This window comes from Rhea pennata, chromosome 7 (assembly GCF_028389875.1).
Source record: "Rhea pennata isolate bPtePen1 chromosome 7, bPtePen1.pri, whole genome shotgun sequence".
NCBI lineage: Eukaryota > Metazoa > Chordata > Aves > Rheiformes > Rheidae > Rhea > Rhea pennata.
Genome location: NC_084669.1, coordinates 32,358,067 through 32,371,590, shown reverse-complemented (window position 1 = coordinate 32,371,590; position 13,524 = coordinate 32,358,067). Strand labels below are relative to the sequence as shown.

The following is a 13,524-nucleotide window of genomic DNA, read 5'->3' as shown; positions in this document are numbered from 1 at the left end:
AAGTGACACTTTGTGACGTTTGCATATAGAAGGCAAAAACAAGGGTTAATGTTCTGACAGGCTAAGGCAGAGAATTAACAGTGTATTGTACCTGCAATTAAATAAATCTTCCTGTTCCTGCTCTATTATTATTATTATTATGGTTGTTACTACAGTCATTTGTAGGGCATCCAAGTGAGTTCATCCAGCATATAAATACCCAAAATTGAAGAGGAAGACAGAGAAAGCATTAAGTTTTCCAAGTGGAGATGACCTCTGTTGCTGTAAGCAGGGTCATCCGTTTTGAGCTCAGACTATTTTTGGCAGGAACAAAATGAAGAGAAGGCTTGCTTTGGAAAGAAAGCAATGCAGCTGCCAGCCCCTGTAATTAGCCAAAAGGCCTGCAGAGCTTGAAGGGGGAGGTCAGGCAGCACATGGCTCCTACCATGGCATTGCTCTCAATTCAGAATAGCACCTGCAGGAATATTATGCCTAGCCAAAGCCAGGATACTGCAGCTGATCCCATGCAAAGGGCCAGAAAAAACAATTGCTTCTTCTGGGATTAACGAGTCTCCTAATGTATAGGATACACAGCAGAGGGGCTGGGCAAACTGCTCCTTTAGAACAATGCTATAAAGTTGGAGCAGGACTGTGTAATTAATCCTCTGTGTATATAAAGTGCTTAGCATAATAGGACTTACAAGGTGCCTCCAAACGTGCTTGGAGATAATAATAATTATTAAAAGTAAGCCAAAACCTCAATGATCCTGCATTGCAAATGAACTGAGATGTACAATAATAGAATTAATAATTTACATCTTTGGTTAATATAATTGCAGAGAAGAAATACAGCAGGTCAGATTTCTCTGGCAACTTCTGGGTCAGTGAAATCTATCACATCTCTTTATATGTAAATTCCAGATCTGTCAAGAGCCTACATGCAAAGTGTTTTCTGCTGATAATTAAAATTGAATATAAGTTTTTATGAAGACTTCTACTTTTTTCAAATACTTTTCATGCCTTTTCTCTTGTGCCATCTAAAAAAAAAACAAGGAAATCAAAACAACAAAACCCACATGTTTGTCTGTTTTTTTACTACAAATATTTCTTTTTCCATGATACTTAATAAGCAAACCACATTTACTTTTTCCTAAAGCAACACGTTCATTGATGTAGACGGGGCTGAGGATGTAAAGAATGAGTTTATTACACTCAGAAGTCACACAGGGAGAGACATGGGCTTGATATCAGACACCATAAAAGAAAAAGCCTCTTTTCAATGACCAGATTCCTTACTCAAACCTTTCCTCAATGGGCAGAACCAGAGTGCTGTATTCCTATGCACACACAGCTGAAGCAAAGTTGGATCCAGAACCAGTTCCTGACTTGAACTTGGTCTCTCATCAAGAACAGTTTGTAGAACTGAGAGCAAAGCAAACATACAGCTAAGGAGGAAAGGAGTATTTGAGCCTGCTCTACAGCTGTGAAGCTGTACCAACCTGATACCAGTTCTACTGCTTTTTTGTTTTCTTCCCAGCAAACTGTTCAAGCAGCAGGGAAATCCAGTTTCTCGAAGGCAACTTGACTTGTGTGGTCTCTAAGTTCCTCATTAGCTGATGGAGTTACACAAAGTGGAAAACTCTGTGGGACTCTAAAATAATGATGTGTGCTCTTTGAGAGGCATTCCCCATCACTTCTGTGTTGGATTTCTCATGCATTTTAGGTAACCAATTGATTTCTCAGGAGTCCCGTTGTGAGTACTCTATTTTTGAGTGCATGGGTTCATTTCACAGCTGTTTTTGATATCTGAATGAAACAGCTGAGAAAAAAACTTATACAGGAGAGAAGGTGTAAAAGTAAGCATAGTGATCTAGACAACTAACATGATGCCTCCCTAGAATCTCATGGGTTTAAAATTTTTTCCTTTTATGCCTCAGCTATCTTAAGCTGTACAGCTCTGACATGGATTTGGCATAGGTTTTGATTTTATTCTTTGTTCACTTGCTACAAAACATCTTTTGAAGAACCTTCAACACTTTTTCCTGGTCTTCACAACTTTGCTGTGGTATCTGACAGGGATACCAGATGGCCCGATGAGATAAACATCAAACAAGTAAAGTGTTCCTGGATCCAGCCCTTTGATGGTCTCTGTGGTGACAGCTCGCTGGAGGTTTATGTCATAGAAATACTTGCACAACACTTTCTCAGACTTGTGCCGAGATTCAGGTCCAGCGCACCTGTCTGTACTCTGCAGTTCCATCCACACTTGATCTTCTTCAATCCTTTTCTTATACACACAATATTTGCTCTCCTCTTGTGTTCCTAGCCAGGCAATGGTGACAGAGTTGCAGGTCCTCAGTTTACTAAAGGACTTGATTTTTAAGCTCTCTGGAAGAAGTGGAAATGAGGGCTTTTGGAAATTGGAGGACACCTGAACTTTCACAGAAGAATTAGACTGCTCTGTGGACCTCAGCTGCACCAAATATGTATCCAGCAGGTTTCCCTTCAATGAGAAATACCTCAGTCCTGAAATGTTTTCTGATGCCACTGTTTTACTGTTCTTTGTTATGTGAACCTGTACTTGGCCACGACAAGACTGAAAGGTGAAATGGATTCTCTTGTGCCTCGCCTGGTACTGCAAACTGTAGAATTTCTGCTTTTTCCCATCTAGGACGACCTGAATCACCTTCCCATCTTTCAGCTCCACCATCTTAGGTTCTGGTTCTTCCAGGGTTCTTGCAAATGTCCCAGTGTAAGCAGCACTGGCATTTGTGAGGAGATTGACAACAAAAACATCAAAGTAATACTGAGTACTGGGACTGAGACTGGGCACTGTGTAAGTGTTCTTGGTGCCCGTGCATATCTGCCTGACTTCCCCACTGCTGGCTTTGTTGATGATGCTTAATTCACTGTTGGATAATATCATTACCTGCTGGGGTTCGAGAAGGTATGGAGAGAGAGACAAAGCTAACATAGGTGGCAGCTTCATTCCAGAGGATCTAATCGCTGTCTCAGCAGCACACAAGCTCTTGTAGTTGTGTTTGTCATTAACTAGAAGACAGTATTGAATGTTTTCTCTGTGTTGCAAGACAGAAGGACTGTGTTTCCAAGCTAGAGTTACTGTTGTACGGCCAACGCCAATAACATCTATTCGTGGATCCACTGGAAGTTCTGGATAGAGGTGGCCAGATGTTGTGTCTGTTGTTAAGTACACAGTAATGTGTGTGTCTCGCTCAGTGGATAAGAACTCTAGCATATAAAGAGTAAAATAAGAAGACATACCGACATAGGTCTCTACAGAATTTCCTTTATAGTTAAAAATTGTGGACGCCATGCTTGAAGTCTTTTGAGATTTTGAGACCTCTTGGGTGCCATGATCACCTGCAAGCAAAGAGCAGACTTGTAACTTTTGTTTTAATAGGCCTCAAATACAGCACATCACTTAAGGTTTATTGTTTGTATGTCAGGGAACATCCTCTTTTCTTCCTTCCTGAAAATAATAATAACTAAAAGTTCTTTTTGATATTGGCAATTTATTTAAAGAAAATCTGGGCAGCTTTTTATTTTAACAGTGCAGTGGTGGAATCATAGGCCTTGTCCTCAGAGCAAAATTAGCTTGAGAGAGCACTGAGCGTGGCTGCGGTCCTAACTCCTGTTTTCAAATAGACTGTTATTATAAAACCACAACTTTAAAAAAGCTTGGACTTATATGATATATGATATCCTTACTATTTTCTTCTTCCTACGGCTGCCTCTTTCAGTACTTTACTTCAAGGACACTCACGCTTTCTGTGAGAGGAGTTTTCTTTGGTTTAGTTTTTTGCCACTGACTGTCTCCGATGAAGAGGTAAAATTTAAGGTTTCAAAGAACATTATTTGAACTCCTCAGTTGTGTATAGCTGTCTGATAGGTAGGAACTTGTTAATGGCAGCTTCCAGATTTTAGATTTTTGAAAAATTAATTCCAGAAATAAGGAAAGAGAGTGGAATTTCCTGTTAAGCTAAAGGTAGCACCATTCCTATTGCCGTGGTAGATGGTATTCCTAGAAAATCAGAGAGTTAAACTGTGCTGCGTATCACTGTGGAGAGCAAACCAGAAAATGACTGGTTGAAGTGGCCAAGGCCACAGAGAAACAGCTGAGACAGCTCTTCCCTCAGTCTGAGGTGACTGGAAAGCCTGCACTATGGATGCTGTAGAGCAAGATTTCCTCGGGAAGAAGGTGGGTTTTACACTATGCACGGAGATCCGGGTGTACAAGCAGTATGCTTTCCAATGCGTAGTGTTTCACTTCAGCTTTGTCACAAGAGAAGGCAAGATTGCAGAGGGGAGATTGGGCCAGTACAGAAAGTTCATAAAGCTTATCCATATTTGTGGAACCCCAAACAACCCATGTTATTTTTAAATATTATCCTGAGATTTTGACTTTTTGACATGTAATCTTGAATTTACTTGAGTTGATGGCAAAATCCCATGGGTTCTCATAGGATAGGATTTCACCTATGGAGATTGGTGTCCGTTAAGCCTGTGGCTGAGTTTAGAGGAGAGGGGAGCATGGAATGTTTAAGCGTGTGGAGAACTTCCACACAATGTCACAATGACACACGGACACAATGTCCTTATGAATAACTTAGGTTTTCTCCATCCCTGCTCAAGCAGATTGAAGGTCTTACCATGTGCTGCTTTTCCAAGGAAACTTGCTGACGCCTTGTGTATGAATATGCTCCATTCAATCGGAACATCACAGGGGGTCACTGTTACTGTGAAAGGTGCAGGTGCTCTGCCTTCCTCCAGAACAAAGTAGTACCTGTAAATACGGATTAGAAACAGAGCAAAAGCTTTAGGATACTCAGGTCTGCTGGAGACTCCTAGTAACTAGCCATTCTGATGTGGTTCACTCCACTGTAGGTGGAAATGACAGCTCTCTTTCTGGGTGTATTAACACAGCAGGACAATGAAGGTCTGAAATTTTCAGCTGTGGGAAGAATAGCTGCTCTGCTTATTTCTAATCCACAAATGTTCAACAGAAGCTTGTCCACTTATCATAGGCAATTTTTTTCCTTCTGAGTTTTTAACACACTTCAGGTGAATATCAAGGCTTTAATATCTCAGTTCTTACCTTGTTATTTTGCATGATGAATGTGGTGAACTGACTGCCTTTTGGATGGGCACTCACTGGCTAACTCTGGGGAATTTGGTACATTTTTACCAGAATTTCCTGACTGGGATTCAGTGAAAGCTGTTAGAGCGTATCTACCCTTATATATATATATATACCTGCATATCTCTCTTCATGTAGGTAAGATGAAGTGGATAGAACAGAATAGTTTTATCCAGTCCTGAAGATTATCAGATGTCAATGCCAGTTTGAGCCAGGCAAGTTCCACCATACTTGCTTTCGTGACAGAGGCTGCTATGTATTAGCAAGGGGGACATCAGTCTACTCAGTCAATTTTTGATTCCTAATTGTTTACAGTAATGCCCAGCCTCCTGTCTCACCCCTTTGCTCTTTTTCTGCTTCTGCCTTTTTTTGCTGTTTCAGTATATATGGACTGTGTGTAGCCACAGAAATGTTTGGCCTTGGTTAGCTCACTCTGCTGTTAAACATCGGGAATTTCAGTTTTTTGTTCATTGGTGAGACAAGCTTATTGATTATGAATAGATTAGGTCATCCTAAAGGTCTAGCTTGCTTTCAGGGTGTAACTGCAGGGCTGTTAAGCCTTTCCTGAACATTTTCACATTCTCAAGTGCTAAGTCCTTTAATTGAAGCCAGAACTTGTCATCTCCTATTTTCCTGTTTGGATAAGTCTGAGGTTCTTGAGATTCTTACTTAATTGTGACGATTTGTCTAAACTGAGGACTTTTCTGCTTCCTAATTGAACTCTTTCTTACTATTATGCTTGAAAAACACAGCAAAATTTTTTTAAAAATCTTAGATTTCCTGCACTCACATCCCTTTAACTAGGAGAACTCCCAGGTTTTATCTTGTGAGCATTGTCATATTATATAACATGTGCCATGTTCCAATTTCTTTCTGTGCAACACACATTAGGACTGAACCATCTGGCTCACCCTCTGCTCCATGACCATTCTGCTAGGTTGTACATCAAAATCTGTATATGTTGGTTACTGTCCAAAGAGGATTCTGACTAAACCACTTGAAGTGCATCTCTTCCTAAACAGGCAGATCGGTCAGTTTTTGATACCTAATATGGAGTGCTGTTATAAATTCTAGGCCACCTGTGTATCTAGATTTGACAGAAAACTGCAGATATTTTGGGGAAGTAAAGAATCTGTGGAATTTCCACATGGAAAACAGTTTTGATCTTAGCAAGCTTTAGCACCATTTAATGAAAACAAGTTCAGGGTGCAGTACATTGAAAGTTTTTCTAATAAGAAAAGATAAGAAGTCTGTGTGTGTGTTCAACCAGCTTGGGCAGTTAGTTTGCTAGGGGAAATCCTTGTATTTTTCAGTGAATGTAGCAAGGTCTTTGTGCCTCCGCAGTTGTGAAGCCTGGCTCTTCATGTGACAAGGATGTTGGCTCTTGGAGCACACCAGTTCTGTATCAGCTGTGCTGCTGGTCTCTTATGAGCACACAGAAAGCCACCTGAAATGCAGTTGTGGATCTGAACTTTATCTGAGAGGGGCATTCCCAGGCAAAAGAATGACAGAGCTACAAACACTGGAGGACACTTTAGCTGGAAATAGGACATGGGTTGTCTCAGCAAATTCCGTGGACATTGCTAGAGCTCTGCAGGCATATAGCAGTTCTTGACTTTGTACTGGTAGCATGAGGTTACCAGTGTCATAGGGATAGAGCTGAAAATGGGAGTGACTGGTTTGCTCTTACCTTTTGGGTATATCCTTCAGCAGGTGAATTGTAGTTTCCTTACCATCAGCAAGAATCAGGGAATGATAGAAGTTGAAGAGATCACTCTTGAAACTGGTAGTGGGTGCTCTTACGGAATGACACAGACAGACAGCCATCAGAAGATGGAGCGGCAGATAAAAGCAGACCCAGGACATCTTCAGCACTACAAAGTGAGATGATAAAAGTGAGCAAAACTGCCAGCCCGAGGGAGAAAATAATGAATAGGACCCTCTTTCTGTGCCTTTTGTGGTATTTATCATAATCACAGCAAGCCAGGCATTCAAATGGTGCCAGTCTGCATTTTTCTAAACAGCTGAAAATTCATGAAGAAATGTTTTTGTCTCAGCAAATCTCTCTGCAAAGATTTAGTGGCAGAAGCTTCTGTGGAGTCTGTTATTATAAAAAAAAAAACAGTCAATGTAGCAAAGTGCAATAGGATGAGACAGTTATGTAAAAAATGAATTACTGCTGATGAAATGAGTGGAGAATTACATTTAAAATATTTTTTCCTCTTTTATAGTGTTCATTTGCTAAATTTCAAACCTGGATTATTCTCAGTTACCTACCACTTTCAACTCACAAGAGGTCAGTATATTCCTAACACTACTTCTGCCGTTCTGTCAGGGATCATTAATTTTTATTTGTATACAGACTGTAAATCTGTCATGACTGGAGGTACGTGTAAAAAAGAGGATCAAGATAAGTTTCTCAGAGTAGGTAGATATTATCAGATGAAAAGTGAACGATCCTGGGTAAGAATCCCTAAACTAATCCTGTAGGAGATTTTAAGTTCTTTGCATATTTGTTTGGAGGAAGGCTATGTCACTGTAGGGCAACTGGATAAATCATTATGAAATCTTGTATTACCTGTCACTTTTATACCTGCATCACTTCCAGCCTATCTCAGCATTTGCCCCTCACTGCAACTCTAACAGCTCTGTAGTAGTCACTCTTACCAGAGATTTCCAAAATCATGTATGTGCCCCCCACACCCTTTTGCCAAGAGGCTTTATCATCAGCCCAGAATCTCTGAAAGAAATGTATGCAGCTCAGACAATTCAAAAAATCATCTGTGAAAATGCTCATGTTATTTAAACTGCACTGTGTATATTATACAGAGCTACACAGATAGAAGGGTCCAGTTAGGACAAGAAATTTTGACAGTACATACTACATGAGATTGTTCATTATCCTTACAACTTTTTCTGTCCTCTGCCACATCCTGCTTTATAAAGTGAAGGAAGTGCTGAAATGGAAGGGGCATAAAAGGGTGGAAAAGGGAATAAACCTTTAAAACAGGTACCAAGTGTATCTCAAGGATTTGGAAAGTAGAGGGAGCTCTGTAAGCAATAACCCTTTGGGGGAAGAAAAACAGCTTATTGCATCTTACAAACAATAAGAAGGAATAAAGATCCTGGTTATCAGCCAATGATAGAAGAGAGCATGAAAGACAAATGGTGCATCATTTATAATCTATACTTTCCTCACAGTGCCTGCAAATGTGCAGAAGATCTCAGGCAGTCAGAAAGGCAGAAGGCAGAGCTGCTGTGCCTTACAATTAATTTTTCCAAATGACTTTGCAAAAGGACGAGTTCCATTGTAAATATATTTCAAATCTGTACATTTAAACACAATATTGAATACCTCTGTAAATCTGATGTACAAAACTTGTTTGCATCAGTGATTCCCAAAGTAAGATGTATCTGTTAATAGCAGAGCGATTATTATGAAAATTACCACTACCAGATCATCTGAGTATTCAATTTAATATTCTAATAAGTAATTATCCTCTTTCAATATGTTTTTGTAATATTTTTAGCACCTGGCTGAATGCAAGATTAAACAACCACACTAACAAGTCAAAAGAACAGTTGAGAAGATCATTATCATATCAATTCAATTTTAGATATTCTAATAATGTAGCTTTCTGTATGACTCTGAGGCACTTCTCTGGCACTTTCTCAGAGTCATTCTTTAGTCTAACTGTAGTTTATGGATTCAACATATAATACCAAAGTATTTTGCTTTACCTTTTACCTTTTGGAATCCGAGTTGCTCTGCACTTTGGAGAGATCTTAAAAAAAAAAAAAAAAAAAAAGAAGAAGAAGAAGAAGAAGAAGAAAAAAAAAATCTTTCTGCTGCTTAAATGACAGGATCTTGCAAACCACACTGGCACCACAGCAGCTCAGCTTTTCTCGTCTAGGAATACAAACAAACCAAGCGACCAACCAACCTATAATCAGCTTAGCCCAAAGAGAACATCATCCTAAAGTCTGATTTCTCTCAGTTACACAGTGTACTCTCAAATGCTTGGAAATATGCTACATAAAAATACTCTGCTTACCTACTCTGTTTCTGGCCAGATGATCTCCAGACCACTCTCCTTCTTTACTGAAATAAGCATAAAATAAAATAACATAGACTTTCAGATCTCCGTAGACAGATGAAAACCAAAACTGTGCAACCAGTTTAGCAGGACAGAACTGATTTTTCCATATGGCTCCTGAACAGACATAGTGACTAAAATGCCTGCAGTCTTTCAAGAAAAGAAAAAAGAAAAAAAAGAAAAATGAGTTTTGATATTTTATTTTAAACTTGCATAATTTTGAAGTCTTCAAAGTTCTAATTCTTGCTCTTTAAGTTCTAGAATTCCATATGGAGGGCTGCGAAGCACATTGGTGTGTTCTTCCTCCAGGCAGCAAGACTTTATTCCCTGCACAGAGTGTCAGCCAGACTGTTAGAGCAGCCTAATCCCACTGGTAACTGGCCAGAGAGCAGGTCGTTGACAGAAATGCACAGAGAGGAGAAGGGGGTGAGACACAGAGAGAGAAAGCAAACACACTTAACCCTTGTTAGTCCACAATACTAGGCAGCCAAGGGCACAACGATCTCCTCCAGAAAATTAGTTTTGCATTAGCAGCCTGATGGCCCTTCAGTGGAATGTGCAATCTCTTTGCCTACAGCATTGAAGAAATTTCATCTGTTTTCAGGTGTACTGTGTTTCAGTATGTTTTTTATGACCCAGCAAGTGCTGACTGGTTCACTAAAGGGAAAGGAGAAAAATTATAAGGGAAGGAATACCCTAAATTTTTTAAGCAGACTGGAATTTGCAATTCTTTGAAGACTGTTAAGAATCTACTGAATTGTCTCCTGCTGAATAATATGAATGGGACATCAAGTGAATGAGACTGACTGTATGGTATAGGTATGGAAGAAGTCCAGTTCATCTCACTGTGATTTCTAACATATCTCCCATATGTATTGCTTACATGCTTTGCTGGAGCAAGGAGTATGTGGATAGATTTAGAGGTTCACTGAAACAGCATGGAAGGAAAAACAAGTATTTTCTATTGAGAAAGTTAAGAGCTAAATTCATGACTCATAAGCTTGACTGAATTCAGTGGAGTTACAATTAGGATAAATCATACCAACAATTTGGTATAAAATTGATAGAACATTCTTCTCAACTAGAAAAATATAGTCTACAACCAGCAAGTTCTGCTGCCTCTCAGAGATGAATGAGTGATTTCAAGAAGGCTGTTCAAGAGATCCTGCTTTCAGATCAACACCTTTCAGAAATGCTAGAGATGACCACCTTTGACATCAGAGACTTGGTTTGTACTTTGTTATGTATTAGCTCTTCTAAAAGATTGGTCACACTGAAAACACAGGAGCTCTGTTGAAACTTCAGCAAGAAGTCAGGCAGTCAGAGTTCCAGCTTTAGGCTCTCCAAGGAGCTTCAGATGTCTATTTCCTGGAACTGTAGTCCCCATTTCTGTATTTTGATAAAGGATCTTGCATGTTAAAGGAGCCTCCTGTGCTCCCCAACAGCTGTCCCTCTGTGCTTCCTGCTTGCAGCATTTACTCACCCTTTTACAGCATGCCTTACAGAAGGGGTGCTTGGTGCACCCCATGGAGCTGCCTGGCCTACCTGGGCCTCCCCAACTTGCCTCTCTTCCAACTTGGCAGTGCATATGCAAAAATTTGACCACATCTCTTTCTGATGAGGAGATGCCATTACCCTGGCAACCTACCTTTGAGATGATCAGGTCACCTTGATCAGGAAATAGTACCTGTGTGAAGGGCTAAGAAAGCTCTAGTTCCCCAGATTAGTGCAGGCTGTTGAAACCCTCAGGAGAGTGGTAGCAGGACTGCACAGTCTTCCCATCCACAGCCCAGCTGGATAAGGCCTTGGCTGTAACTCAGGCAATAACCCAAACACAGACAACTTTCCTGCACCCCCAGCCCTGTCCAGGGAGTTCTGTTTCATGAAACTCCGTAAGCACATTAAAAATGCATGGGGAAATAGAAACCAAGTCTTTCATTTGTGAGGCAAGTAATATTCTCCCTTTCTCTCTCGCATATGTATGCATCCTGCAAACAATTGAGTCCTTGGCTCCTAACTACCTATCTGCCTACAAGCTACCTTCTTAACTAATTAACATTTCCAAGTGTGTTCATAGAAGCCCTGAGCAGAAGTAACTATGGATGTCTTACATTGTTGAATGTGTTCCATATCACATCTGCAGAGGGACTTATAGCATCCAAATAAATTTTGCATTTTCCGTGGCTGCAAGTCACAATCTATTCCTCCTGGCAAATAAATCTTCTAATTTATTTTAATGGCATGGAAGGGGGTGCAAATTCTGGTAAAAATTCTCTACCAAGTGGAGGGATTCTCAGAATTAATATTTGACAGCTATAAGGACCTAATATATGTTTAAGAAGCTAACATTCTTCTCGTTACTACTCGTGTTACTGCTCAAAAATATCTTCTTAGACACACAGCTGCTATCCAGAGAGAATCACGCTTTCTTTTAAAGATGTGTCAGAGAAGCCCAAGCAAAAGTCTAGAGCTTAAAACATGCCAAGGGTACGGTAGTGGGGCAGCTGTTTCTGTTTCTTCCACTTTTTGTCAAATTCTGGCTATGCACAAGCAGTCAAAAGACTGTCTGATAAGAAAAGCTCTAGTCTGTTCCCATTCAGAGGCATTAATAAGCAGTAGAAACAGGGAATTGCACATAAGTCAAAAACAGTCTTGGAATCTTCCTGCAGTGTGCGTCCAGGGGAAGTGTGTAGGAATTGGTTATTTTGGAAGCTGTTGGGTTATCCTGGCACTACGTGTTTGCTTTGTAGAGTAAAAGCTACTGGCTTTTTACATTTTGGCTCCATAGCCCCGATTTTGGCTTATCTACATTCAAAAGTTCTTTGTGGGGTTATATAGTGCTGACCGCTATGTCTACTAACTACAGATGCACAGTATTTTTCAGTGCCTTTCCTGATGAAGAGATGTTGATACTTGAAAATGATCTTTTTCTCTGATGGTGTTGAAACTAAAGATAGCTCTGAGGGGTCTTTTAGTAAGTAACTATCTAAAGATTATGGACAGGCCTACCCCTCTCATTTTTCTTAATTCTATATTTATGCAATTATTCAGAAGAGTCCAATGAGAAATAATAGATAAGATGTAGAAGAGCTTTCTCTGATCTTACAGGATATGGGAGATTGCTTCTGAGAATTACTGCATCCAGTTTAATGAGAAAATTCCGTATTTTTATGACAGACCTTGTTCCTCCACCAGAGTAAATTCAATGCAACAGAAAAATGTCTCTAGCCAGGAGTCAATATTGCACTAACAGCTTCATGAATTAAAGCGGAAAACATACTGAAGGTCCTAAGCTGCTATTTTTCTTTCCTTTTCCTTTTGCTGTACCTCCAGGCTTTCAGGGTTTTAGATTAAATCCTGTTAAAAATGACTTAGAAAACACCTACAAAATTATCTTTAAACTATCAAAGCAGCATAACTGTTATTTTGGGCAGGTGTGGCATAGGAACAAGAGGTTTTCAGATTAGCTAAAAGCTGCTGAGTATCCCAATTGAAAAAGTCAAAGGAAGAAAATGGCATTGTCTGTAATCAGTGCACCATTTTAATAGGGCAATCCTGTATTTTGTTTTTAGCTACAGTGTTGCTTGTTTTACCTACCAAAGGATTAAACTAACATAAATAGAACTAATCCACCATAGTGAACAAGAAATATCCAAGTGTTTTCTGTATAAGAGAGGTTCTCAAGTGCCGGTTTAACTCCTTTTAACAACAAGTTGGAGAGGAGCAGGGAGTGCCAAGCAGCCAGACTCTTGCTCTTAAATCAAGCACAGGCCTGCCAAATTTCATTGCTCTGGAGGGAGGCTTTCTGATCCTGCCCTACACCCTAAGTTTTTTAAAAGTATCTTCAATCTGACTGAGAAGCCTTTCATGTTGTAGGTGCTGGTTTCATTTAGAGCATTTCAGTGCCCTCCTGGGGTTCTGCCAGAGCGCCTTCCTTCACCTGTCCATGAGATCTGCAGGTAACTGAAATTTCCACCCGCCAGCACTGAGCAAATCTTCAGAAGAGTGTGATCATCAGTCGTACTTTATCCCCACTGCCTGCTGCACTTCGCTGTCAGGAGCTTTAAAATACACACTGCGCTCTACAGTTTTGACACGAAAGCAATCTGCATTAATTTTCCTGTGCTGACATTGTTAGTGGTGGGGAGCTGGCAGAGAAGGAGTTAACCACTGTCCTGTTTCCTGCCTTTGCTGGCGTGGAGTCATCGGCATCCCATCTGTTCCAGGCGTTGTCCGTAATTCTTCCCAGCATTCTCTGGGGAAGGCACTACAATACCCAGGAATTTTAAC

General features: G+C 40.2%; 1 protein-coding gene across 3 annotated transcripts; it reads right to left on the bottom strand.

Annotated features, from left to right (window-relative positions):
• Nucleotides 1–1,168: 1,168 nt before the first annotated feature.
• LOC134142690 (protein NDNF-like) lies at nucleotides 1,169–9,591 on the bottom strand. 3 transcript variants are annotated; one of them, XM_062580081.1, is made up of 5 exons: nucleotides 9,197–9,591; nucleotides 6,828–7,011; nucleotides 4,650–4,783; nucleotides 3,262–3,360; nucleotides 1,169–3,177 (listed from the first exon to the last, which is right to left on the bottom strand). In XM_062580081.1, coding segments are annotated over exons 1-5 (1,587 nt in total). In that variant the 5' UTR covers nucleotides 9,198–9,591; the 3' UTR covers nucleotides 1,169–2,008. The 3 variants fall into 3 exon arrangements, with proteins under 3 accessions (XP_062436065.1, XP_062436064.1, XP_062436063.1); XM_062580080.1 differs by having other exon boundaries at nucleotides 1,169–3,360; nucleotides 9,193–9,591; XM_062580079.1 differs by having other exon boundaries at nucleotides 1,169–3,360.
• Between the last annotated feature and the right edge of the window lie 3,933 nt (nucleotides 9,592–13,524).